Genomic DNA, 26,780 nt, shown 5'->3' on the forward strand with positions numbered 1-26,780 from the left:
ACACAAGAAGAAGATGTCAGGCAGTCACTGGGGAGGAGCACTGTTAACTTATGATCTCCCAGATTGAGCTGTCCATCATTAGACCCCTCTGAACAATTGTAAAAGTTTGCATGCATTAGTTTTCTATTAATTGAACTATTAATTGTAAGGTGGATGAGAGGAGCTCTCCCTTTCCCAGTGGGACTACATCTGCTTTATTAAGGGAAGGAATGAGAAGCTTATTTCTTAGGATCTGATTTAGTTTCTGAAAAAAATTGCATTCTTCCCTCCTAACTGTAGGGGATACATTCCTAAATCTCTCACACAAAAAGCAAGATACAAGTTAAAAATCTTCTGTCACTTCAATGTATAGTATATGTCACATATGCTCACCAGGATATTTCCTATTAACATTTCTTAAGGAGTATTCATGTATAACTTAAAACATCCCAAGTACGCAAAATACCAAATTGCAGCCTAAGCCATTAATATTCACAAAGCCACTTGGCTTTCTGAACTCAAGTATGCATCAAGATCTGAAGTAGAATTCTTTGGCCTATGTTCTAGTAGATGTCTGAATAGATTACTTTTAACAGTTCTCTCTAGTCTGAAATACATCCACCTAAATGTCTTAGCTCTAGCCATGGGCTAAACCAAAATCCCACAGAATCTCTGTTTTTGTAAGATCTCAATAGGAAGCTGAGAAAAACAATTTATTTCAGTAGCTTAGAGTGACATTGTGAGAGGTGTTTTGCAAGCCAAATATGGAGCCTTCAACAGTCAGTTACACAGTCTACCTGAATATAAGGCCATAGCTTTGAGGGTGCTACTCAAAAGTTACAGAGTCCAATTACTATGTAGTACTAAATGCCCTCTTTTCTTGACAGTCTGAGTCGTAAAAGCATTAAAAAGATAAGACTGCCACAGCAAAGCAGGAATTATTTAAAGTTGTTGAGAAATTGTTAGAACACCAAGTAGCCACTTTCCTCAGACTTGCCCCATCTGTACCAGCTCTACAGGTAGACTCAGGGCTTCATTTTCCAAATGTGTTGATCTAACCCTGCACTGAGGTCCTACAGCAAAGTTAAACTTTGCTAATGTACTCAGTACATCCAGTTAATGAAAATGAGAAATAAAAAAGCTTTACAACAGCTGTATCATCAAAACTATCCATGGATGTGGTACAGAATTAAAAAATTCTTATAAACCCACAGCTCTTAATGAGACCTGGATTTGATCAGTGCAATTCTACTTGAAAACTGACTCCAGAGAAATTACACTAGTAATAGACATGTGGTTTGGCAATGCATTCTTTTGACATGAAAATATACAACAAGCAGATAATTCAGCAGAGATGTTTGTATTTCTAGACTTACTAATTCAAATTACCATCAGCATTTCTTTCTTTCTCTGTAGAATGATATGGGAGGCCAGCGAATGCTCGTGAATAAATGGAGCACTTTCCTCAAAACCAGACTAGTTTGCTCCGTACCTGGGAGAAACGGAATTGATACACATTTTGATGAATTAGGTAAATGTCCTAGACTGCGACAAACTTAAAACCGTAACACAAAACATATACTTTCCTGATAACACATCTTACTATCAAATACTGTTCTCATATTCATTAACAGAGGATGGTTGTTAATGTTTTGTTTCCAATGTATATGAAGTTCTATAATATACGGAGCTGATTATCATCAATTATGCCTTTATAATTGCATTGTTTTTAAAGACTGATTTTAAAATATGTGTAAAAATAAATAACATATATGAGCAAAATGGGATTACACATTTAACAAGCAAAGAATTTTCTCTTTTGGGGATGAGAAAAGTTGTTTGATAACAATAACACTGCCTTTAAATTTTACAGAGGATGTGTTTCTGCTGCAAACTCGTGATAACAAAAATCCAGTGATATTTGGCCTCTTCAACACTACAAGGTAAACAACTAGAAGAAATAATAGAAGAAATAGAGGAATGTTTGAACAGCCTATTGAAGAGACAGAAGCTTCATGACAAATATCCCTTAGCAAATACATAGCAAAGAGTTTAATTCCTATTCTATTCACAGTGGACATCCTTATTAATGTAGAAACTGCCATATGACACTCACGGGCTCAAAATCTCATTCAGGGATCCAGTCTATCTGGATCATAAACTAATTAAATGTTTCTCTACTTGAAAATTTTGTAGTGTCAAAGTCTACGCAGTCCTGCATGCTTATAAGAGCAGTCTATCAGAGCCCCTTGTCTTCCTTTAAGAGCTCCGTTGTAATTGGAGTTTAAGTAGATAGCAGCTTAAATTCCTACTACCCTCTTAGTGAAGTCTAAAATACCAGCTGTGATGTTGCTGGTGATCTCCTTTTCCACTGCAGCCTGATTCAAGTTCAAGCACACAGTACCCATTTCTTGGAGATCCAACTGTTTAGGATGTAACTGGCAGAGAAAAGCAAATGTGGTTTTGTGGTATTTCACTCTCATTTTTTATTTTTTTTGGAACAAAGAAAGCCAGATCTGGTCCTCTAGGGATGCAAGCACTTAGTATTTCCTACTGGCTCCCCATGCCAGTAAAGAAAGGTGGGCACCTAGTTAAAATGACCTGGATTACCTTCTGGAGTCTTCAGAGATAATTTCTTTGTAGCGAGAACTGGTGCTTCTCTAAAAAATAATGAATTGCTTCTCCAGAACTAAGTGAATAAAATTTAAAAGTAAAAAAGATACTTTTATGTGGTTTGATCTGCATAATCCTAATGATCTAATAACACCAACTAATATTCCCAAACAATATGAAGAGACTCCTGTTCATTTCAGTCAGCACTGGATGATTCCCATTTTTCCAAACAACAGGAAAAATCTTAGAGAAGAAAAATGGTTTACTGTTTAAGTCACTAATCAAAGACACATAAAACCTGGGTTCAGTTTCCTGCACTTCCTCTATGCTAAAAAAAAAGTAATTTAGAGCCTGGGCTCACCATCTTCAAATTTTGGGATACCAACGCTGAGCTTCCTCAGAGAATGCTCTAAATATAGATACATATAAAGACTTGTGAAGAACATTGGACTCAGCAGTTATAAGAAAAACATATAGGAAAAAATAAGTTTTTTCTCTTTGAATACTTTTGAAATGTGATTTACTTTTATTTGCATAATAATACCAATATTATATGTACAGAATGTCATATTGCTTTAATAATGTCCTTGAATTTTACTTCATAGCAATATATTTAGAGGATATGCTGTATGTGTTTACCATATGGCAAGCATCCGAGCAGCTTTCAATGGACCATATGCTCATAAAGAAGGACCTGAATATCACTGGGCTCTATACGAAGGAAAAGTACCTTATCCCAGACCTGGTTCAGTAAGTACAATCTATTCTCCATTGCTTTGCTATGTAAATGAATTCAGGAAGAAAATCAAACTCCTGCTATGCACAAATACTCCTGACTTCATAGTCCAGGATATATTTATTTGAATACATATAATACATTCTCTAGCATTTCTGGAAATAAGTTTAATCAAGTACTAGAGCTGTACATTTCCAAAAAGAAAATAGTGGAATTACACATATAACGGTTTTCAAAATTTGGGTTAAGATCCTAAGGTTCCCAAGTTTGAAGCCCAGGCAACAGGAGTAGAAAGCGGTGCCTCTAGAAGGTAGGTCAGATGCTGTGTTCAGAGCAGTAAGTGCATTACTTGGGAAGGAATCTCACTTTCTATTGAATCTAGAATAACTGTTCTCCTAAATTTGGCTGCTGACATCTGTTCCAGGTTTTTTTGGTTTTGTTTGTTTGTTTGTTTGTTTGTTTGTTGCATTTGAATCTTGATAACTTTAATTGCCAAATCAATAAATTAAAAAAAACAAATTTCTTTAAGTGCATTGAGTGAACAATGAGTTTTTTTCCTAATGGAACTTTTTGGATAACAAACTACCTCTACTGACTTGACTTGAGAAAATAAAGCCAGGATGAACTAGAAACGTATACCTATATTTACACCTTACACAAGGGAATTCACTTTCCTTCTATTGCCTGCTGAAAGTGTTAAAGGAAGAAAGAACAAAAGATGATCCACTATTTCAAGATCAGGTGATTCTGGTTCCTTTTTTTCGTCTCTTTTTCAAAATTGATCAAATGTCAATGTTTCTATAATTTAGATCAGGTCACAGGTTAGAAATGAGACATAGATTTTAACAAAAGTAACTAATTAGAATAAACATGTTTGTAGGTAAGGAGTAAATCCTCCATCCACCTGAGGTCCTTGTCTCAAGGCTGATTCTTTCTAGAGGTAATGCTCTAGCATCCCCACAATTCACTGGTTTGCTTTCGGACATCACAGTGTGAGATTTTATTACCCTCAAATCAGGTTCCCGAGCTTATTAATGTTCTCGTTCTGTACCCTTTACAGAGAATATAGACATATTAACACAATGTTGCAAAGAACGAAACTCAGCAAAATCACTCGTGTTTTTTGCTAATTTTCACGCGTTTCTTCCCAAACTTTTTTTTTCCCTTCTAATGGACATTAAGTGAAGAAAAGAAACAAGACATATTTTGACAATGCAATTAATCTGGCAACTATTGTTACATAGTCTGCCACTATACCAGTGCTGTCATGTAGAGCTGTTCCTGCCTGGCACTTAAGTTTTTCATTTGCTAAACAGAAACACATTACTTAGAGATGGGTAATTAATTTCTACAAGGAATTCCTAATCTCTGTGTTGATTTCCCAAAGGCATCACAAATAATCTTCTCAAACTCTTCACCTGTTTCACTCTCTTTTTAGATGTTTCTGAAGTTTCTCTCCCTGTAGTATCTTAGGCCAGGACTCTCACATCCCAGCCTGGGGGATGAGGAGAGCAATCCCACGTTCACTGCTGGTCAGGGCAGCTTGAGGGTGCCCTTTGCATTGCAGGGACCCGTCAGCACCTCACAGATGGGGCACGACCAGGGCCTCTCTCACCTTCTCCTTCCTGCGGCAGCTCAGGGGGAGTCCCAGGGCAGACAATGCCAGTCTGACCCAGAGACACATCACAGCCGGGATTTCTTCTTCACCCCATACCATTTGGAAATACGACGACTTACCCACCCATGGCAATTGTCATCTGTTGCAAAGCTGCTTTCATTTACAGTCACTGAAGGTCTACTCCTTATCATGTCAGCAATGTGCAGGTTTCTGCCTCTGTGAGATGCAAATATATTTCTACTAGCTGTTTGGCTAAAACCCTCACAGTTTTCACACTTCACCTCTTTATCTTCTTGCAGGCTATAGGCTCGCTCTCTTGAGCTTAACGGTAGAATAAGCAGTTGCTGGATCATTACTTTCAGTGTTGTTATTCCTTTGCTAACTGAATTAATATTCTCATTTATACTAAAAGAAATCATTTGCAGAAATAATCATTGCATACAATTCATTTATCACTAAATCACAGGAATGACAGGCGAAAAGGCCTGTTAACTTATCTATTCCATGTCAGTACAGCCCTTCTCCCTGTAGTATGATTACAAATGCATGTCGTCTCTCATTTTAAATTAATGTTTTCCTCTGCTTCTCTTGGAGTTAGAGACATAAGTCAGAATGTAGAAGTGGATGCTCCCAAAAAAAAGATTATCTGGTATTTAAACATTATGGAAATGATTTGACCTATTTGGCCAGTAAGCTACCACTGTAGCAGTGCTGACATTAATACTGAATGTTTTCTTCTTTGTTTGATGTAGATCCAAGTAATTTGTATTGAGTCAGGATGGAAAATCAGATAGGTAAATTATCACATTTTGAGAAAAATTATTGAATGCAAATGAAGGCTTAGTTTCCTATTTGACATTTTGTATAGTACATTTACAGTTTTTGCAGTTTTACCAAATGATGAGGCAGTATTATGCATGGATTACAGAATGGCTGTATAGTTTACAAAGATGATACAGTCTCAGCTTTTAAATAGTATTAACTTTTTTTTTCCAGGCAGTAGGACACCTCATACATGTTATTTGGACTAATGTTAAACACAGGCAGGAATTCAGTATTAATGACTACAGTCATTACATTGATATCACCAGCACTGAAGATTAAATGGTGTCTTTTTGGCAAGAAGAACACTGAGCCAGCACTTCGGCAAAGTTGACAATGATTTACAGAAAGGTTGCCCTAAGTTCCATTTCGTTTCAATGCTTCTCTCCCTTGCCTCTGAATGGTCACATTTGGATAAGACTAGATTGTAGCCTCTCCAACAGGCAAGACATAGGAGCTGAAGCAGATTTAAAAGAAGAGAGCAAGTAATTTCCCCAATGTCATGGAACAAGTTGAAGAACCAGGTCTTTCCTGGGTGTTAAGTGATTTAATCGTATTTGTCTCTGTGTGTTGCAGAGCACACCAGAGGTTGAAGTGGCTGGCTCTGCTAGCTAACAGGACTAATTGATTCATTTTTCACTGCTCATTTAGGGCACAGTTTATAGGTCTTTTCAACGCTTTTCCAGTAGCATGAAAACAAAGCATGTTTTGGGCTGTAGCCCACAGTGTTAGGTTTCACACTCTAAAGAAAAGGTCAACATATTGGTAAGGTGAATCTCACTACCTTTCCAATTACAGGAGTGACAGTGATAAGAGGGCAAAAATAACCTACTATTAGGCATCTCTGAGAGTCAGCACTCTTTGATCTTAGCTGTTGAATGGGTGAAGTTGAAGTCTATAAGGAATGACAGTAGAGCTTAAAGCTAAATAAACAGAAAACCACTGGGAAGAGATGCACTGATTCTAACAGGTTCTGCAATCTACTGCTCTCTGAAGTCTGCTTGAAGCACTTCTGCCATCATCTCAGCTCCTGTTTTGCTGATTCATTTAGTGCATTTAGACTGTGATGCTTCTGGGAATGACATCAGTTACCTCCAAAATGGTGCTCATAGACTTTAGAGACAGCTACATCTATAGTTTCCTTTCCAGACTACTTGGGTTTATTTAATTAAAAATGAAAAGCCTGTGAAGGATTATTTTTATTAAATCTCTCCAGGGCTAGGACTTTGCAAAGGAAGCCTGGCAATGCCTATTCACTTGATACGCTGTGCCGTGCATGGAAAGCAGAGGCTTAGCCTGTCTTCATGCTCCGGCTTTGTCTCTTTATTGCAAACAGCCGGAGAAATTCCATCACTAGGCTGATTAGACAATTACTTTAAAGTCAGCACTAAACAAATACTTTCCTGTAGCTAAGCCTAAAAAGTGGAAACAAACATTGCCTTACTTGACAAGTGCAGGAGTTTGTTATTGCCAATTATAGTTGACCACAAGATTAAAATTACTGTTTCCAGTAAACTAAAGAGTATTTTATTTCATTTTATTGATTGAAAAATCCAATTTAAACAGGGAAATGCTGCTACTGTGGCTTTGCTTGAAATGCTTCTTAAAACCACACTGCCTTATGAATATCTGGAGAGAGTAAATGGTTACTGAGATATTTCCAGCTTGATCATAAATGGTTTCAATTAGATATCATGAAGCAAATTAGAAACGTAGAATCTATGTTCAGTTAGGGAACACTATATCCTTCACAAAGCATCCTAAAATTAACTTTTCAGTTTAACGCATTAAATTACCCCTAATTGTATATTCGACCGAAGGAGTAAGCCTCTTTTAATCAATCATTGACATAAAGTCTATTTGCTTTGCAAAACAGTAGATTGATCAATGCAAACATTGGTGTTTCAAGCTAAACTGTGATATATAATACTGTCATCGTAAGTTAGGAATTAGAATCAAATGCAATACTAGTAGAATACCTGAGATCAAGAATTACTATTGCTGCTGGCATAATTTTTAAATGTGCTTAGTTTCTTATGGTAATACATTTTGCAATCAAAAGTAATTAGACTAGAGATTGATTTCAAGCACTAGTATTCTGCTGACTTTACACAGATGTCTCTTTACTGGGATAGGAAACTCCTTTCTCCTAGTTCTGCCAATGGCTATTTTGGTTACATCTTCAATGTGAATTTGGGGAAGACATAAGCATTATGTTTGTGGGGATTTTTTTGTCACAATCTAAAAGTTTAACTATTTATTCTGCTCTTTGTATGTCAGACAGGAAGGAGCTTCCTCTTTCTAGGCATGAAAATGTCTGGGCTCTGTTCAGCCTTTTCTTTCTTGATTTCTCAAAATTAATAATCTACACATGTATAAAGTATACAGTTCACTGATGCAATTCCTACTGTGTTCTTCTATGCCTGTTTTTATATCAGGTTTTCTGTAGACTTGTCATTACACTTCAAAAAAAGGCCTGTCTCTCACGATTTATTTGGCAAGCCTTCAGGATAATCTATGTTTTATGTCTTTGCAGTGTGCCAGCAAGGTGAATGGCGGTCTGTATACTACCACCAAAGATTATCCTGATGAAGCTGTCCATTTTGCCAGGAGTCACCCACTGATGTATCAGCCTATCAAGCCTGTTCATAAAAGACCGATACTAGTTAAAACAGATGGAAAGTACAATCTTAAACAAATAGCAGTAGACAGAGTGGAAGCTGAAGACGGACAATATGATGTCTTGTTCATTGGCACAGGTAAGTTAAAGAAAGCAAGGAAGAAATTTGATTTAATGGGGTTTTTTTTACCTCCAGGAGGAAGGAAATTAAGTTGTGTACAGTCCAGAAATAATAAATTAATACAACATTCCTTTTTAATAGTCATTCTTTGCATGACTCTTCCAGTCTCCAGCTTGCAGGAGAGTTTAGTCATTTTAGACATGTGTTCCACTGTGCTGATAACATTATATAGAAAAATAATGGTAGGAAAACATCTAAAAGACTAGGAAGAGAAACTTTAGTATGGGATTCAGCTTTTCATTTCTTTATTTTTTCCAAGCAAGAATCTTAAATTAAATCCCTGAACAACTGCCCTTGTTTTTAAAACTTTAGAACCCAATCAGGTGTCTAAGTATAGTTTTGACCTGAGACTTAGACTCTGAGAGAAAGAGAAACAGAGGTGATATGATTTTCAAAAATATCAGTTCAAGTTACTTACAAGTTTGTTTTCCCCAGTTCTGGACACCACAGCTGATACTGTCAAAAAGAAATTGCCAGCTTCCAGACTTGGGTTACACCACAGCTCAAGGAAGGAAGGAGGAAATACTCAGGTTTCTTAAAAAGAAACTGTTGAATATTTTCTGCCAAGTTTCCTTGTCTTTCTTTTGTGCTTTTTTCATAAGATACATAGAGCTTGTTTAAAAAGGATTTTTTAAACATATACCAAACACACATGAATAAGGTAAAATATATCATAGAAGTGCCCTAACTCTAAGGAGCCAGAGAACATTCTAATGGTACTTGAAAAATAAGAAAACTTAAGAAAATAAGAGGAAAGCCTGGAACTAGACAAGATTTTAGTTACATCTAATCTATCTGGATAACACTCAAGGATTCGTACATTCACATTTTATCAGTTTAACAACAGTAGTGGTATCACAAATCATTTTGACTATTTTGTCAAGGAAAGCAGTTATAGTGAATTATTTTTTACTAATGAAATTCCTCTGATAAGCACATTTCGGTGCTGACAACATTCAGAAGAAGCACGCTTGTAGAATAGCAAAGGGTTACTTATAGTAGTGCTGCTTTCTGAGCTTTTAAGTGGCCTCAGTAAGTTCTCAGTATTACACTTGGTGCGGTCCATAAAACATTTTGCCGTGTGTCCCTTATTTCTCTACAGCAGATTTTATAATGGTGACTATATTTTTCATATTTTCCACTTGCATTTGTGATTGAGATATTGTCTCAAAATACTCTTATACACAAGTCCTTTGCTCAGCAAAGTTGAATCCAGGGAGACAGAAGTGTGTGCTTTAGAGTTGTGCTGGACTGACACTCAGCAGCTGCTTAGTTTTCTCAAGATGTCTAATCTTGGGTGGTAAGAAATGCCTCCATAGGAATTTGGGCTTTAGAAACCATAAAACGATCCCTGCAATCTCTGCTCTGGCAAAGCTCCCATCAAAAAACTTGGTGGTAGAATGTTAGAACAGGTTAATCTTGTTTTATCCAAGTCCAACACCTGCTGTATAACATTAGTAAACAGGGTCTTACAGCCGAGCAGAAGTTTCCTTAGTGCAGCAGTGCAGGTTAGAAAGGTCCATCAAAGACGAAGTCTGAACATGAGGGCTAACTTTCATGTGTCTGTCAGCAGGATTCGAAGAGGGATTTATGAAAATCAGAGCTCAGAATGCTATTTTTTTTATGGTTCCATCACAAAGTGGATGTCTTTGATTACATATTCTCTTTGAGAAGCAGTGTATGACCAGTTTAGTGGTTCCTCTAGATTTTTGCCCCTTTGATCTTTTGCTGAACATTTTTCCCAGTGCTTGTCTGCTTAATATGTCCCCTGTGAGTTAAAGGTGACTGAAAACAACAGCAGAAATGAAGTGATATTTGCCATTGCTGATGACAGATTTTCAGAATAGGGAAAGCAAGACTATTCTAATAATAGTCAGCAAGACAAAGTTGAAGTGGTGGAAGACCAGAGGCAATTCGTGTGTTTTAAATTCCTGCAAGCATTGTAGTGACAGACACGCTGATAAATCTAAACTCCCACGTGCCTTACACTTTTTGAATGTGCAAGGGTTTTTTGGTTCCTCTTTCTTTGGTTAACACCTTCAGCTCAACAGCAACTCAGTGTTTCCCTAGAGGTGGGGGAGAACTGTGGACAGTGAACCCTTGAACGTTTTTATACTCTTGCCTGGAGGAATGGAGCTGCTGCTAGCAATTAAGGATAGTTACGACTTTCCTCACTAGTGTAAACACTCAGATCCTATAATAAAAGTGACTTTACACTCCCTTGCTTTGATGGACTCAGCTTCTGCCTACTCTCGTTTCTTTTTCTGAAATATGGTCATTCTCCTTAATCCTTTTGCAGCTGACCAAAAGGTTGTGACCCAGAGTCTGAAAAATACAAGTTGATTAATCAAATAGCTCAGGGATGTCTCAGTTGACTCTTATTTGCCAAGGACAAATTGTCATATGTGTTTATTTGCTAGGAGTAAGAATCACAGCAAAACCAGCAATATGCAACTACCTGTACATATTTATAAATTTCTATCCATTATCAATTTGAAAAAGTCATGTGAAGTATTTGAAAACCATATGAATGTTTCCACCAGTTTTAACCTTTAGTTTTATTTTGTTTTCTTTTCTTTTTAAAATTATTCCCAGATAATGGAATTGTGCTGAAAGTCATTACAATTTACAATCAAGAGACAGAATCAATGGAAGAAGTGATTCTTGAAGAGCTGCAAGTGTTCAAGGTGCACTATGCTGTATACAAAACTTATATGCAGGTCTTGAGTTTTCTGAAGAATTAAAATGTCTAAAAAAATCTGAGGATAGTCCAACATATAATAGATGTGTGCAATAAATTTTCTAATGATCTAATTATTTTATGACAGAAAATCTTCATTTTCAACTGATGTTTTTCTGAGGTAGTGTTATAGCCCAAGTATTGAAGCATATTGCAGTAAAACAGGACTACCGTCTTTCTGTTTACATGCTTGGAGGTTGTAGGGTGACTTCTAATTAATTTTCCCTCATATCCAATGAAGTATTTCAAAGAGTGTAAATGCATGCACAGAAAGGTGCCTACTGCAATATTGGAAGCTTAAATGAGGCCCAGATAGAAAATACCCAATCCTCAGAAAGAGTGAATCAGTTAATCTGTATTTACAGTGGTTAAACCTGAGTCCTAATGACACAAGACTCCAGTCTGTTTAAGAATAACCCATGAATAAAGCTCAGCATTTGGTACGTGGCAAAGCTAATATAATAACATTCTCATAGTGAATATTCACATCACATCACATTAGCCACATAAAATAGGAGGCTAACCCACTTGCAACCATAGGGAAAAATCTAACATCCAAATTTAGATATTTAAATCTGGTACCTGCATTTAAGCAGTGTAACTATTGGCTTGTTGCCTGAGGGGAAAATCACAGAAAATACCCCTCTTGATAAAGCTGATTTTCAATAGACCTAGTAGGGGATATGTCTTCCCATTGCTCCAGGAAATCTGAGCAGAGGGCAGAGAGGACAATGGTAAAAGAAGGAATTCCTGCTATTTTTATCTTATCTTCAATGAATGTTTTGTTATAAAGAAAACTCCACTTATCACTCTCAAGTAGGACGAAAGAGATTCAGTGGTGGCGAGAGCTAATGCAATGTTTGACAGGGAAATTGTGGTGTTCCTGTGGCTGGGATAATCCTGAATTAAGTGTTGGCTGGTTGTTTTTAAATAAACTCTTTTAAAGTAATATTTCTGAAAGTCAAAACTTCCTCACATCTTTCTGCAGCATCAGATCTTAAAGAAAGTCAAAGTATCTAGGAAAGCTGAATATAATAATTAATCATCAACACTATTTTACCTAATTTATTGTCATAGCACAAAGATATTATTTTTTCTAAGCAAGGAAATATTTCCCCTTTTCTAGGTGCCAGTTCCCATTATTTCTATGGAAATCTCTTCAAAAAGGGTAAGTATTTCACAAATTTGAAAAGTGAAGATTGTGACTCAAATCTAATGAACTTATAAATTTTATAGAGATAGATGGATAGATAGATAGATAGATAGACAGGCAGAGAGGTGGATGTCCATCATCTATAATGACACCTGATCTGATACATGTAATCTTTTTGTATTATAAATTTATTGTTATATGCTCTGTTCCTTTATGAAACATTTATATTTCTCAATTCTGATGTTAAATCTCCTTAGTTCACACTATCATTCATATCAAAGCAACTGAAACACAGTCTGTTTCATGAGTTACTGGCATAGTAAGGGATTAGCTTGGTGGATGTGGCAACTCACAGTAAAGTTCCTCTCTGATAAATGCAGACAGACTTCAACCCCATGGGAATATCAGTGCAAAAAGAGCATTGCTGGCTTTCCCACCTATTCAGCTGCCCATGAAAGGCAGGGCTGTTTGGATCTGACTCCCTTTCAAGTTTCTGCTAGTTTCTGCTAATATAAACACCCAATCTATGACTCGTGTAGGTAGACTCTCATCTGTACCATATCATAGATATCCAGACTATATAATCATGTAGTCTCAGAATGGAGTCATTATAAATATTCCAGGATAGTTATATTTAATAGATCTTAGACATCTGGTATAAGATAGGTGCACATAAAGAGAATGAAACACAAATAACAAAGAATGACAATTGCATTAATAGGAGGTGTGAGTGTGCTCCAAAAGATCATTTTAGTTTTGTTGTCTAGTCAACTTACATTATTTCTGTAGGTAATGCAGAAAGCCAAACTCCTCTGATGGTGATTCAGAGGAGGATTTTAGGGGTAAGAATTCTTAATTATTTCCTGGATCAATCTTTTTTTTTTTTTTCCCAGGGACTGTGAAAGCTGGTCTGGAGACTAGATTGTTTAACAATGCACCTAAGTGATTATTTGGAGAAAGACCTCAGTATCATTTCAGATATTTGCCTTACCTTTAGCTCTCAGTGAAATGTCATAGTAAAAGGGTTGTGTTGGAAGAATAAAAAGGAAATAATATATAAAACATGAAGTAGTCTTCCCCCATTACATCCAACTTGCAAGAGGGCTGCTAAGTCTACTAATTCAAAAAGTATCTGGAAAATCTGGAGAAAATTGTGAAAGGTACACCAAAGCAATCCAGTGCTTGAAGTATAAATCTTCTTGCGAGAAGTTAAAGTAGCTTAACTTTTTCAAGATATAAAAGAAAAGACAGGGAGAACAGGATAGCCAGATATAAAATTTTACTGAACAAAGTAACTTCCTAGTGTATATGGATTCTTGAACACTGATGGCAAAGAAATATCAGCTTAAATAACCCAGTTCACCTTGTTAAACGTAGGCAAACAATCTTGAAATAGGGTGCAATTTTCTGATACCTAGGACAGTTAAATGTTGGAATACTTGTTAGGGACAGGTCAGCAGCCAGTCATTTTGTCTTTAAAATGATCAGAAGTATAACTTAGTTGAGTTTATGTGAAAAAAAAAAAGTTATATAGCTCAAGTATTTTGGCTGGTCTCTTTGACCTTGGAGTTAGTGAGCCTGTGGAAACCTTGCTAGCTTTGTCTCAATATCCTTGTAACACTAACCAGTGTTCACTAAGTGGTAAAATAAAATATCATGTTTCAGGGATGAGCTAGTTATCTGCAGAGGCTTGGAAGGAATGTTCTTCTTTGATGTTCAGTTGGCTAGATATCGGTTGCTTTTTGCCCTCCTCTGATGAACCAAGACTTAGAGTAGTCTTTACCCCTGCTAAAAGATAAAAGAGAAAATCCCATCTCATATGTCTCATTGAAAGTGTTGCTCATGTCTTCTGGGAAAATCACACTGCAGCTTTTGCAGGCAAGAAAGATCTCCCCTCAAACAAGGATCCAAGAATTCTTCTTCATTCCGGTTGGCAAATTGGGTTCCTGCTACTATCATCTGGTTTATCTCAGCTGAAAGAGTCTTCAGACATTGCTGTTACCAGCCTCTCCTGGTCTCTTGCACTAGCATTTCTGAAAGTTAAATTTCTGTGATCTAAACAGATATTGGAGGTGTAATTAGGAACAAAAATGAACTATCTGGATTAAATTTCTTCTTTTGTGATAGGTAAACCAGACTAAATGAGCTGCCAGTATTTTTCAGTTTCAAAATATTTTTAAAACATTTTGAAAGCTTGGTCTGAGGTTGGGAATTATGGACTAAGTTTGGCCATTAGGATAAGCAGAGCTTAGGTGTTCATTAGGAATCCTTTTTCTGACTGGAAAAACCATGGAAGTGAGCTGTGCATAATATGCACACAGTGCATATTTCTGTTTTCAGATTGTTTACATTCACCAGCAACAAGACTTTTTTTTCAAATCCCCATAAATTCAAGCCATTCTCTTCTGAATTTATGTCAGCATCTCATGAATTAGATTGATCATCTTTCGTTTGAGTTGAAAAGAACATTTATGTGAACTCAGAAGATGCAAACAGTCTTAAAACTAATGCTGAAAAAAACCCCCAAAGCCTACACATAAATATTAAAGAAGTAGATCATGACTGGTTAATTTATAAGGAAAGACTGCACAGCACCAGGAAAAAAAAACAAAAACAAAAACCAACCAAACAAACACTATCTCATTTGCACTAAGGGATAATATAAATTGTAGTAATACTGTGCAGGTGTATATGTGACCATATTGTAAGTAGCCCCATCGAGAGTTAAATTTACTTGGTAGCTCCCATTTTAAGGTTGAGGTTGCTTATAACTTCTGCAAATTTGAACTGCTTTATTTAAGGTCTTACATGTCAAGTGTTCTTTGCAGATTAGTTAGGTGACAGAGAAGTTTTAAAACAGAGGCTTTGGAAACTATCTTGAGGAAGAAAAAGAAACTTAAAACCCTGCCTATTCAAACACAAAGCTTACAAAAGCTGAAACTTCAGAAGCAAGGAAATGCCAAAATAAACTTGTTCATTTTACCTTCTTTCTGTTTGTCTGTGCTCATGCAGGAGAGTTTAGTCTGTAATCAGATATTTTCCTACAGAGTAACTCTGCCTCCCTCAGGGCACAGGCTGGATGCACAACTGGCAAGCGACACTGAAGCTAACATTTTTTAATAACTCCATTGATAACAGAAGTTTTAGTGGAAGCTCTAGGAATTTAATTATATTTGGTGTATTTTTTCCAGCAACAGCTCTATGTTGGATCTGAGTCAGCCATAGCACAAGTGAAGTTCCACCAGTGTGACATGTACGGCACCGCCTGTGCCGACTGCTGCCTCGCTCGAGATCCGTACTGCGCCTGGGATGGCATCTCCTGCTCCCGATACTATCCCACAGGAATGCAGGCAAAGAGGTGAGAACTGCTGCTTTCCGTCATATCCTTTTTGCAAAGTGCCTGCATGAAGAGTTCCTACTGCAACACAAAGTACTTCATATTTCTTCCTCATAAAAATAACTGAGCAGTGAGAAGATATGTTAGCTGCTAATTTATTAGTGCAACCTTGGGGAATTGCAAAGGAGCCAACTTAACAGGATGGCATGAACTGCAGTACCAGGAATATTTTTATGCAAGAAGCAAATTCACGTAATAATTGTTTGCAGTAAGTCTTAAACAAACCTCAGTTTCCTTATATATCTTTCAGTGTGCAGAGAAAAAAATTCTTTACAACATCAGAGACTTGCTTTGGTAGTATTACACAGTAAATATATACACTGCAATAACATATACGACACAATTTGAAGAAAAAAAAGCTAAGAAGAGTCTGTGTTAATAGTCAAACACCTTCACCAGCCAAAATTAAACCAGAGTATCTGCAAAAGCTAAAGTTAGGCTTAGGCTTTCTCCAGTGAATGTGTAAAAACAAGTTAGTCTAGAGGCCAGTTCAAAGCACAAACCTAATTCAGGTCCTTTAATTCTTCCCTTGGGAAGACTTCTCTCCATCACGAGTCACTTATTCATGTCTCTTGGCCTTCACTCTTTTGTGTAGTCATTTCTCACTTACCTGTGAATCAGTTTTGCCACTAGAGAGAGCAATTTCTAGCTTTAGTCGGAAAAACTTTGGTAATATATAAATCAAATCCTTTCTGTGGCTTTTTTACAATCACTGCTTCAGCAAATATATGCTTATATATATTAGAACTACATGGACTGCAAGGACTAGAATGAATTGAGTAACTTCTGCAGACGGTTTTGAAAACCAGTAGAGATGGTTCAGTCAAAATTAAGTTATAGTACTAAAATTGATTATTGTTTCTTAACAAAAATCAGGAAAGTGAGTTTTCTATTTATTTATTTATTTTTGTTCTTCACATTTTATCTTTCCATGAACCCAGATGCACTCAAACAATTGCACTTCTGACTTTAGCCAGGCACAACAGATATTTCTGTGGATTTTTCTAAAAGATAACGAACACGATCATGTTACACTGGGTAACAAGACTTTTGGGTAAGGCACATTAAAACATAAAAATGAGAAATACAGCGAAGACTCAGCATAATTAAGATTCTTTTGCACTTATTACACTAAGGCATAGGTTAAACCAAGTAGGAAATCTATACCACTTTTTGAGCAGGATTGCATAGTCTTCTTGTGCCTCTTGCAAACAGATCTAAGGGAGGAAGTGGGCTCTGATTGTCTGCTCAACGTGAGAAGACTCTGGCTAAAATTTTCAGGCCCCAGATTAAGAAAGATGAGCAGTTATATAGTGGTCCAGGGAGAGTAATTTCCTACAATCCAAGTAGAAATTGGATTATTGTAATTATAAAGCATATCAGTTACTCATCTAATGATGTAAATGTCATTTGGAGAAGGAAGGGTGTGCAAAAATTTTCCTACCAGCCTACTAGGACTGTATCAGGATTTACGTGGTTCTGTAGGCTATTTATTGTCTAAGAAAAGATAAGAGAAACTCACAAGGTCCTGAACTCTGTTATACATTTTTAGCATATTTCTCAACTAAGACAGCGTCCAGAGTAGCAGCCCTTAAGTCTCCTCAAACACACATTTATCCAGGGTTGAGTGATATGGGCAGCACCCCGGGCACCTCCCTGTGCCTTAACTCCCCACCATTCAGCAGCTCAGTCTCTAAAAGAAGAAAATACTACTGTTATCATCCTTCTTCTCTTAAGATAAGCACTACAACGGTGGAGAGGGATTTGCACTCAATTGAACGTTCTTGAAGTCTGCAAAACTAATTTTACATATAAGAGTTTGGGGAAGAGCCAGCTAGAACTAATAATGTTGAAAGTAATGGATGGAATTTTCTTTGTTCACTTTAGCTCATAGCTGAATCTCAGAGCATTTTAAACTTATGAGTTTACACTAACTGTGTGGTACATGGAGAGGCAGGGAGAACTACTCAAGACACATATCTAGAGGTTGTTCCAAGTTGCCTCCCACTAGGTGATAGGTGGAGAGCATTGCTGGAAAAGGCAAGTCTCACTAAACAGCGTGGATTTTTCTGATAGTAAGCAAACCTGAGCAGGCGATAACCTTGACATGGCTGCCCTGAGTTCCAGATACAAGTAATGCTACGTCACAGAGCATACACATCTTAGTTTGGCCTTGTCTCAAGGCTTCTGCTCAAGCTGTACAGGGTAGTATAACTAATGTGAGTACAAGGGCATTGGAGAGCACTTGTTCCCCTTGCTTCTGGCAGCCATCCCTTCATCAGGACTTACGGAGCTGTGCCTTATATTACAGCACAGCTTGAGATGGTTTTAATACCACCTCTATCTGCTCCAATGTGACCCTCACGCAGTACCTTTAGGTGGGCTTTTGACTTGTAAGAGCAGCCTTATTAGTACAGTAAGAGCACTGCTAAAAGCTCTATTTTTAATTCTAGTCCTACTGGTAATGAGTTGAACCAGAGCAGGGATGTACAATGTGTCCTCCCCACTTTGACTCAAATGCTCTCTGCTTTAGATCCTAATGCCTCCAAGGTATGACGAGTGTTTAGAGAAGCATGAAAAAGAAAAGCCGTAAACGAAAGCATGTACAGGATATAGAGAGAACTGCAGCATAAATACAAAAAATCCTCTGCTTGACAGTTGGTACTAATTTGTTGAATTTTGAAAGCTTATATTATAATTCCTTGTAAATGCATAGCCTTGATAGTTATTTCGATATGGAATTTAATTAAGGACAAATGAAAACCAAGCTCAAAATCCCATGTCTTGATGCTGGCAGTGCAGCATGCTACAATGTCATGGTAGTTACAGGTGTATGGCTCCTGCATGCTGCAAATACTTAAGATGCCAGAAGGAAATTATATTGCACTCAACTTCTAAGAATTATGCTTGAGAAAGCAGAGAGGTCTTAAAGAAATGCTTTAGTTCACTATTACCTCAGCAATCTGGTTTAGGCAATTTTAATTTTAATCTAAAGAAGCACTAAATTCTACAAGTGAGATTCTTTTCCGTGCCAGCTCACTGTCCAGGCTGGAAAAGGACTGAAGTAATTTTAAAATGTCTTTCAGCTTGGGTAGGTCTGGCAACCTATGATTCTTTAGCCAATTTTAGGAAGCTGACAGTTGCCATCCTGACTCCTCTTCCTCTCTGGCCTCTTTCTCCACCACCCACTCCCCCCAGCAAACACACAAACACATGCTTCGTCTCTAATGGTTAGCAAGGGAGCTTTGAAGAATTGGGGTTTTTTTTGTTTTTTGGGGTTTTTTTTTAATTTCTTTTCAAACCCCTCCAAGCCTCCTGCCCTACCAGCTGCCTGTCTGCCATCGGGTGCCTGGGCTGGAGGAGCATGATGGAGCTGTAGGGACAGCGGCTGACCGCCAGGGGGTAGCGTGGGGGGCAGTTCAGGGGCTGCCTTCACCTGGAAGCTCCATGCTGGTGCTAACCCAAACGTCACTCAGCTATAACATTTGTTTTGGCAAACCCAAACTCATCTCACTGATTTACTCATTCAAACCGCAGTGATGCTTTTTCTCCGAGACTTTTCGGCTTTGCGTCATCTATCCCAGAGAAATAATAAAGAAGCGTGAGAAGGATGACGATGATGATGATGATGATGACGATGATGACGATGACTGTATTGCTTTCCTGCAGATCATTTTTACTAAGGTCCTGAAAGTACAGACTTACAGACTGAAATCTAAATTCATGGAGTTACAGGTCACAAAAGACACTTTGATATGTTCAGCACAATTGCTGGTCACTGAAAATTGTTCCTTATAATAGTTTACTTCAGGAACTGTCTGGTACTTTGTTATTCATGGAATTCTGAATGAAATGTTTACTAAGAAAAAGTAACAAATACCAGGCTTATGTCAGTATTTATGAAATATATTTATCTCCCAGCATTTCTCTTTCAGCATGTCTCACCCTTTTTAACTCATCTTCAAGGAAGTAGCAAGTGAAGGCACAAGTAAATGTACCTTCCCCAGTCTTCACACTCACAACAGCAAAATTCCATCAAATAAACATTTCTTTTTCTTGAATGGTTCTAACAACTGGAGAAACATCCTGTCTTACAGGACTAGGATTTTTTTCAGGAACTGAAGAGTAAATAGTGCATGCCTGCTAACTGACCTGTTCCTGCTAGATAGGGCTGCTGGCCCTGGCAGCAGTGGGGTTTTCTTGTTTGGTTTTTTTTCAAGGCTATAGTATTTATGTATATTTTTTTGCAGGAGAATGTCTCTTCTGAATAATCTGTATATACAGATATGCAAAGCTGGTGGCAGCATTATTCAGCACTGACACTTTGCAGAGTTATCAGTAAGCATGGCTGTCACATCCCTACATAACAACGAGAACTCCCAGGGCATGCTAAAGCCCTGTTGCTATCTCAGAATCTCAGTTTCCATTTAATAACATGGGTGTATTTTTAGCACTTCTGCCTAGAAGGCCCAACTTAGCCCCCACTGAATTTGCAGATTCCCCTGAAACAGTGGCAAAACATTGGTGCTTCTAGTTGAAATATCAGTAAAGGTTAAAGCTGTCCTGTTTGTCCACCAGCACCACTGGATCAGAATTCCATACGGGTGACAGAACTAAGAAAACAATTGCTGTCTACCGCCACTCTAGAAATGCAATGAGTATCATCCATGGGCAAGATCTTTAACTAGTATAAATCTATACAGTTTCAGTAAATTGCATTTGTGCCAAATAAAAATTCTGCCTTTTGCGTTCACATACCTCTGGAGAAAAGTATTATATAAGTGGTAAATGCCAAGAGTAACAAAACTGCTTGGCTTTGCTTGTTTCTATCATGTATGATTTATACTGTGCCCATACTTGCTGTGTAAGATTTGCTGCATTGCATATTTCTCTTAATCTGTTATGTATGGCATTGATAATACTGTGTAGAATTGTTCTTTTTGCAAATATAGGAAAAGTATCTTATTAGTATAAATAAATTTCAGGTTGTTGGAAACACTATGTCTGGCAAGATATGGCATTCCAATAAGCTCTTTCATTTCCTTAGTAAGGAATCTTAATTTTATTTTTCAGGACACTCAGATAAAAAAATTGCCGTATAAAAGCACAGTTCTTCTGGGAATGCACTGTACAATTACAATTTTCATTATTTTTCTCTAAATGTGCATAAAAACCCCAAAGCCCAAAACTCACAATAATTTTTCTTTCAAAAACAATTGCATTATTTCCAGGTCACAGCCAGGGCTGCCTGGTTCTGACCACAGTTCTGCCATCAGCTCAGTTTCTAGGCATGGGCAAGTCATGTCTGTGTCTGTTTCCCTATTGAGAAAAATGAGCTTAACAACTGCCTGCTACACATTTGTAATAAAATGAAGTATTTGCTCTGCACTTTGAGATTCTGAAATAAAAAAGAAATAAACAAAAAAAAAAAAAGAAAGCAAAGTATAACATGAGAACTACCATTCACATACATGGCAAAATGTTCTAAATTAAAAAAGGAAAATTTCCTTGGCTGCTGGGGAGAGAACCCAAAGACAGGCTAGAGGTCACTTTGACTCTTCCTAGCACTGAATGTTGCCCAGTTAATTCAGAGGATATTGGTTTACTATTTATAACATCGGTGTGGTTATATATAAACTGGACACATAGTTGTACCTCTTCCCCAGACAAGTCTGTTTCTTTTCTTCAGACCCGTGATTTCCAATAAGTTGAGTAGAGAGAAAAGACCAATGCATAAATGAGTACTTCTCAGAACAATGTTAAATTTTTAGGAATCAAGATTTAGCTCCTTATGTTTCTAATGAATGCCACTTTAGCACAAACTCAACAATCTGTAAGCGAAACATGTCTCAAACAATTCCATTTTTTTCTCTCCAGACGTTTCCGCAGACAAGATGTTCGACATGGAAATGCAGCGCAGCAGTGCTTTGGCCAGCAGTTCATTGGTAATCTACTCGCACATTTACAAATTGCTAGCAAATGCTTGGAGCAAAGAGCACAGATTTTGCCAAGAGTATGAGCCAGATCATGATCTCACCTGAATTTTTTTACTGGCATATTCCTAGAATAAATTGTAAGATTAACGGGGACAAGCCCATGTCATCCAAGTCTAAGAATTACTCTGTTTCCATGGCAGGTCAGGTTCATGCCATAGTGTTCACATAGTCCTGCAGCCCTGTCATTCGGACTAGGGATGTGGCTAATGCATCTCAAGAGCTTCCAATGGAAATGCGAGTGGGAAGATGAGGCAGGGATGCAAAATAACAGGAGTGCATCCTGAAATATGTATGAAATACTGCCAGGATGCTCAGCCAGAAGTGGGAATTGATGGAGCTCCCGAGCACAGACATAGGCAATGGCATGTCAGAACACAAATGTGTATTTATGATAGTTATCCAGATTAGTTCTAAAAAATGACAGATTAATGTGTCTAATGCTGTTGTCCAAGTCTTGGGAAGTGAAGAATTCAAACGTTGATATTGATAATGGCAAAACAGACAGCAAAGAGTTGCCTGGACATCCTCAATATTTTCTAGGATAACATCCAATACATTTCTAGAACAACAACAAAAAAATCCAATGTAAAAGGTTATTTTAGCAAGACAACCAAAGATATTCTAAGTATTAAATATTAGATAGATATTTTACTAGAGGAAGCTTCATTAAAATTGGAGTCCATTGGAAGATATAACAGATTTTGGAAAAGTATATCCCAATATGAAGTATTAATTGCACAGTAAGTTTGAAATACAACAGAGAAATCACAACGATATCCAACCCTGTATTTTTTAGGGTATAAAATTGATTGGGGTCGATAATATTTCTCACCACTGTGGAATAAGATGATTTCATTAATTATGCAATAGGTCTCCTCCAGTGTAACATCTAGCCTATCTTCCTCCAGATGTTTTGTTGGATGGAAAAGCAGAATTGAGTTTTGATTAATTTAATTCACCTTGTTTTTATTAGCACCCTTGGGTCAAACTTACACATTCATTTTACATGTGTATAACATGGATAGATATAATGTTGGTTAGGGTATTTATAATTTTTAAGATTTTCATGCTGCTCAAGGCTATGTGCTCTCATTTGTATCCCTAAAATATTTAATTATTTACTATAGTTAAGCATGTATGGAATCCTCCTGTTTCACTGACTGAAAATGAAATAGATGAACTATTCATAAGAACCAGGCACAAGCAATTAACGGTGTGAAAGGCTGATGTCTATTTCTGTACATAAAACCTTAGCTGAATCATGGCAAAATTTGATCCATTTGTCTTATGGCCAGATCCTGTGCAAGTCTGAGATGATGGGAAAATTCAGATAGCAGGTCAGACCTTCACCAGACACTACTTTTCAGTCACTATCTGGTTGGATCTGAATTAAAGCTCACTCTTAAAAATAAATATAGCCTGATTATGGAGTGTAACAACTATTGACAGTAACATGTATTTTTAAACCACTTCTTTTTCTTCCAGGTGAAGTCCTGGAGAAGACTGAGGAGAGACTTGTTTATGGAATAGAGTACAACAGTACCCTTCTGGAGTGTACCCCTCGGACTTTACAAGCAAAAGTAATCTGGTTTGTCCAGCGAGCACATGAATCCAAGAAAGAAGAGGTAAATATTCTTAAAGCCTAACCTTTGAATTAAAAGAGCCCGTGGTTAGGAATATTACATCTTCACTGAAAGGCCTGTCATCTGTTGCTGAAATGTATATGGACGTAGGGTAAAATCATTATGTTAATCTGCTCTCTTGAATTAACAGACTTAAGAATTTCATCTGGTCTTTGCATTCAGCATCTTGAACACAGATATTAGAAATCTAGCAAAAATTGATATAAGATCTCAGTAGAGAATCCAGCACTTCTCTTGGTATGTTATTGCAGAGGTGAAATGTCTATGTATTACTCCCAATGCTAGTCTAGTTTAACATCTACTCATTCTTGCTTCCTCATCCATTACATTACAGAACCTTCTGAAAATGGGTGGTGTTGGATTCTCTGCCTCTTTTACATATATTTCCCTATTACGGAAAGTCCTTCATAAGTATACTACATTTATTCCTCAATATCTCTCTGATATACATCAGTGTATCTATCCCCATTTAGTATGTGGAATGATGTAGGGAGAAAAGCCTCAGACCACCAAAGGGTGAAGATGGTTGGCTTCCTGCCCAGCAGCTAGGCTCTGCTGCAAATGTGAGACCCCAGTTAGCCGTAGACATCTGCGGATCTCAAGAGTGGGACTCAACTGAGAGTAAATGTAGACATTTATAATAAAGAGATCTATGCAGGAGCTAGTCGATGTAGGATACATTTGAAATCAAACTGGCTGGTGTTGCAGTTGTATCACCTCATGCTAAAATAGACAGCTTCATTTGGTCAGGTGAATAATGAATACAAAAACAGTCAAGGATGCCACACTCTGCTTTAAATATCTAAAATTAAACAATATAAATGCCATCCCCACTTCAGGCACTTTTTTGCCTGAAGTGTTGTTCAAGTCCCAAATCTCTGCATGTTTTTTCGCATTTAGTATTTCCTCATGTGTTTAGCTGGAAGATCCCTATCTATCCATAATTATTCTTCCAGTAGATCTATTAATCAGATCTTTCACAAAAGCTTGTGAAAGTGGGGGGAAGATGTTTTGTTATATACATATCTCATTTGACTCAGTAGTTCAGATACTGAATGCCAATAGTGTAAATCTGAACAGGCTCTAACCTTCCATTATGTCTTTATACTACTAGCATGAATTCATTTTAATTTTTCACTCTGAAACGTATTCAATTTTTCAATGAATATTTATATAGTCATTAGAAAAAGACAAATAAAAGCAGAGAGTAGTAGAATCATAGAGTCACAGAATCACAGGATAGTTTAGGTTGAAAAAGACCTTTAACGATCATCTAGTCCAAGCCCCCTACCATGGGCAGGGACATCTTTTACTAGATCAGGTTGTTCAAAGCCCCATCCAGCCTGACCTAGAACTCTTCCAATGATGGGACATCCACAGCTTCTCTGGGCAACCTGTTCCAGTGCCTCACCACCCTCATTGTAAAAAATTTCTTCTTTATGTCCAATCTAAATCTACCCTTTTTTAGTTCAAAATCGTCGCTCTTTGTCAGACCACTACAGGAGCTGGAAAAAAAATCTCTCTGTGTCTTTTTTATAAACCCCCTTTATATAGTGAAATGTCAGGATAAGGTCTCCCTAGAGCCTTCTCCATCCTGAACAACCACAACTCTCTCAGCCTTTCTTCACAGGAAAGGTGTTTCAACCTTCTGGTCATTTTCGTGGCCGCCTCTGGACCCACTATGAACAGGTCCATGTCTTTCTTGTACTGGAGACACCAAATCTGGAGTCAGTACTCCAGGCAGGGTCTCATAAGAGCAGAGTAGACAGGGGGAATCACCTCTGCTGACTTGCTGACCATGCTTCTTGTGATACGGTTGGCTTTCTGGGTTGTGAGCACACATTGCCAGCCCATGTCAAATTTTACACCCACCGTTATCCCTGAGTCCTTTTCTGCAGGGCTGCTCTCAATCTACTCATTACCAGTACTTCTCGTCTGCTTAATATTCAGCACCTTACTGTTCAACAAAAAGATAGGGATTGCATTCTCCTGAGCACTTCTGTTGGCTGGATTAGACAGCTCAGCACTCCCTGCTTGCTAGCATCTGCAAACAACTCGTAGTTAATCACCTAGCTCTCAGGAGCTGTAGGGGGAACTCAAACACCAAACTGAGAACTTAGGCTTTAAGATTGAAATAGCCCTGCAGTTAGATATATGAATATCTATGAGTGTTGCCTCAAAAACTTTTGTCGATGTATAAGAGCATTCACAGCCACAGTTATTGCAGGTCAGCTGGCAAATGCCCATTTGTTTTCCATCCAGTAGTTTATTTGCATCTTTCAACCTTATTTCCCTCTGTGATTTAGCCACAAGTGACTAAGCCATGCTGGGAAAAGAGGAAACTATCTGCTTTACTGTCTGTTCCACCACGCTTGCCAGATTCTCTAGACCACTTTCCTTTCACAGCTCAACCTCTAATGCAAGTAACTGGTTTTGTTATTTCGAAACTGAAGTAAAGGACTGTGAATCTGCCTCTCAAGACATGGTATTATATTCATGAGAGTGCATTTCAGAAATAATTACACTGATTTAATGTAAGAGTAAAGGCATGTGCCCTATGACTGCATCGATTTGCTTTTCAGGTGAAGACAGATGATAGAATAATCAAAATGGACCTTGGCCTCTTATTCCTGAAGCTGCATCGGCTGGATGCGGGGACCTATTTCTGTCAGACAGTGGAACACAGCATTGTTCACACTGTGAGGAAAATCACCCTGGAAATAGTTGAGGAAGAACGTGTAGATGAAATGTTCAATAAAGACTATGAGGAGGAGATACCTCACAAAATGCCATGCCCAATGCAGAGCAGTATACCTCAGGCATCGAAGCCGTGGTACAAGGAATTTCTTCAACTAATAGGTTACAGCAACTTCCAGAGAGTAGAAGAATACTGTGAAAAAGTGTGGTGTACAGATAAGAAAAGAAAAAAGCTGAAAATGTCTCCATCCAAGTGGAAATACGCCAACCCTCAGGAGAAGAAGGCAAGGATCAAGCCAGAGCATTACCGGTTGCCCAGGAACATAGCTGACTCTTGATGGACAAAATTCATCCACTGTGCTGGGCAAAATTTTATTTGGACTTGAGTAAGAGGATGAAATCAGTCTTGGTTTTGGTAAATGACATAGGTTTATATACATAATATCAGGACTGAAAACAAAAATGCTCTGGTAAGTTATACTGTACACTCATGATGACTGTTTAGAAGCATTTTAAACAAAATCTTAACTATCCGATTCTAAGTAGTTCAATGCAATCAGAGTTTTGCATTAGGGAGGACATGAC

The 26,780-nt window shown here is 37.6% G+C and overlaps 1 protein-coding gene across 1 annotated transcript in view; it reads left to right on the forward strand.

The window, feature by feature from the left end:
• SEMA3E (semaphorin 3E) overlaps positions 1 to 26,533 on the forward strand; it is a 143,380-nt gene extending 116,847 nt beyond the window's left edge. The window contains exons 8-17 of the mRNA XM_065632373.1: positions 1,396 to 1,510; positions 1,853 to 1,922; positions 3,198 to 3,342; positions 8,305 to 8,527; positions 11,165 to 11,256; positions 12,436 to 12,477; positions 15,654 to 15,820; positions 21,737 to 21,804; positions 23,341 to 23,480; positions 26,081 to 26,533. Coding sequence (XP_065488445.1) covers positions 1,396 to 1,510; positions 1,853 to 1,922; positions 3,198 to 3,342; positions 8,305 to 8,527; positions 11,165 to 11,256; positions 12,436 to 12,477; positions 15,654 to 15,820; positions 21,737 to 21,804; positions 23,341 to 23,480; positions 26,081 to 26,533 — 1,515 coding nt within the window. The remainder of the gene's footprint in view (positions 1 to 1,395; positions 1,511 to 1,852; positions 1,923 to 3,197; positions 3,343 to 8,304; positions 8,528 to 11,164; positions 11,257 to 12,435; positions 12,478 to 15,653; positions 15,821 to 21,736; positions 21,805 to 23,340; positions 23,481 to 26,080) is intronic.
• The last annotated feature ends 247 nt before the right edge of the window (positions 26,534 to 26,780 follow it).

The sequence above is a fragment of the Caloenas nicobarica genome, chromosome 1 (assembly GCF_036013445.1).
Source record: "Caloenas nicobarica isolate bCalNic1 chromosome 1, bCalNic1.hap1, whole genome shotgun sequence".
Classification (NCBI taxonomy): domain Eukaryota; kingdom Metazoa; phylum Chordata; class Aves; order Columbiformes; family Columbidae; genus Caloenas; species Caloenas nicobarica.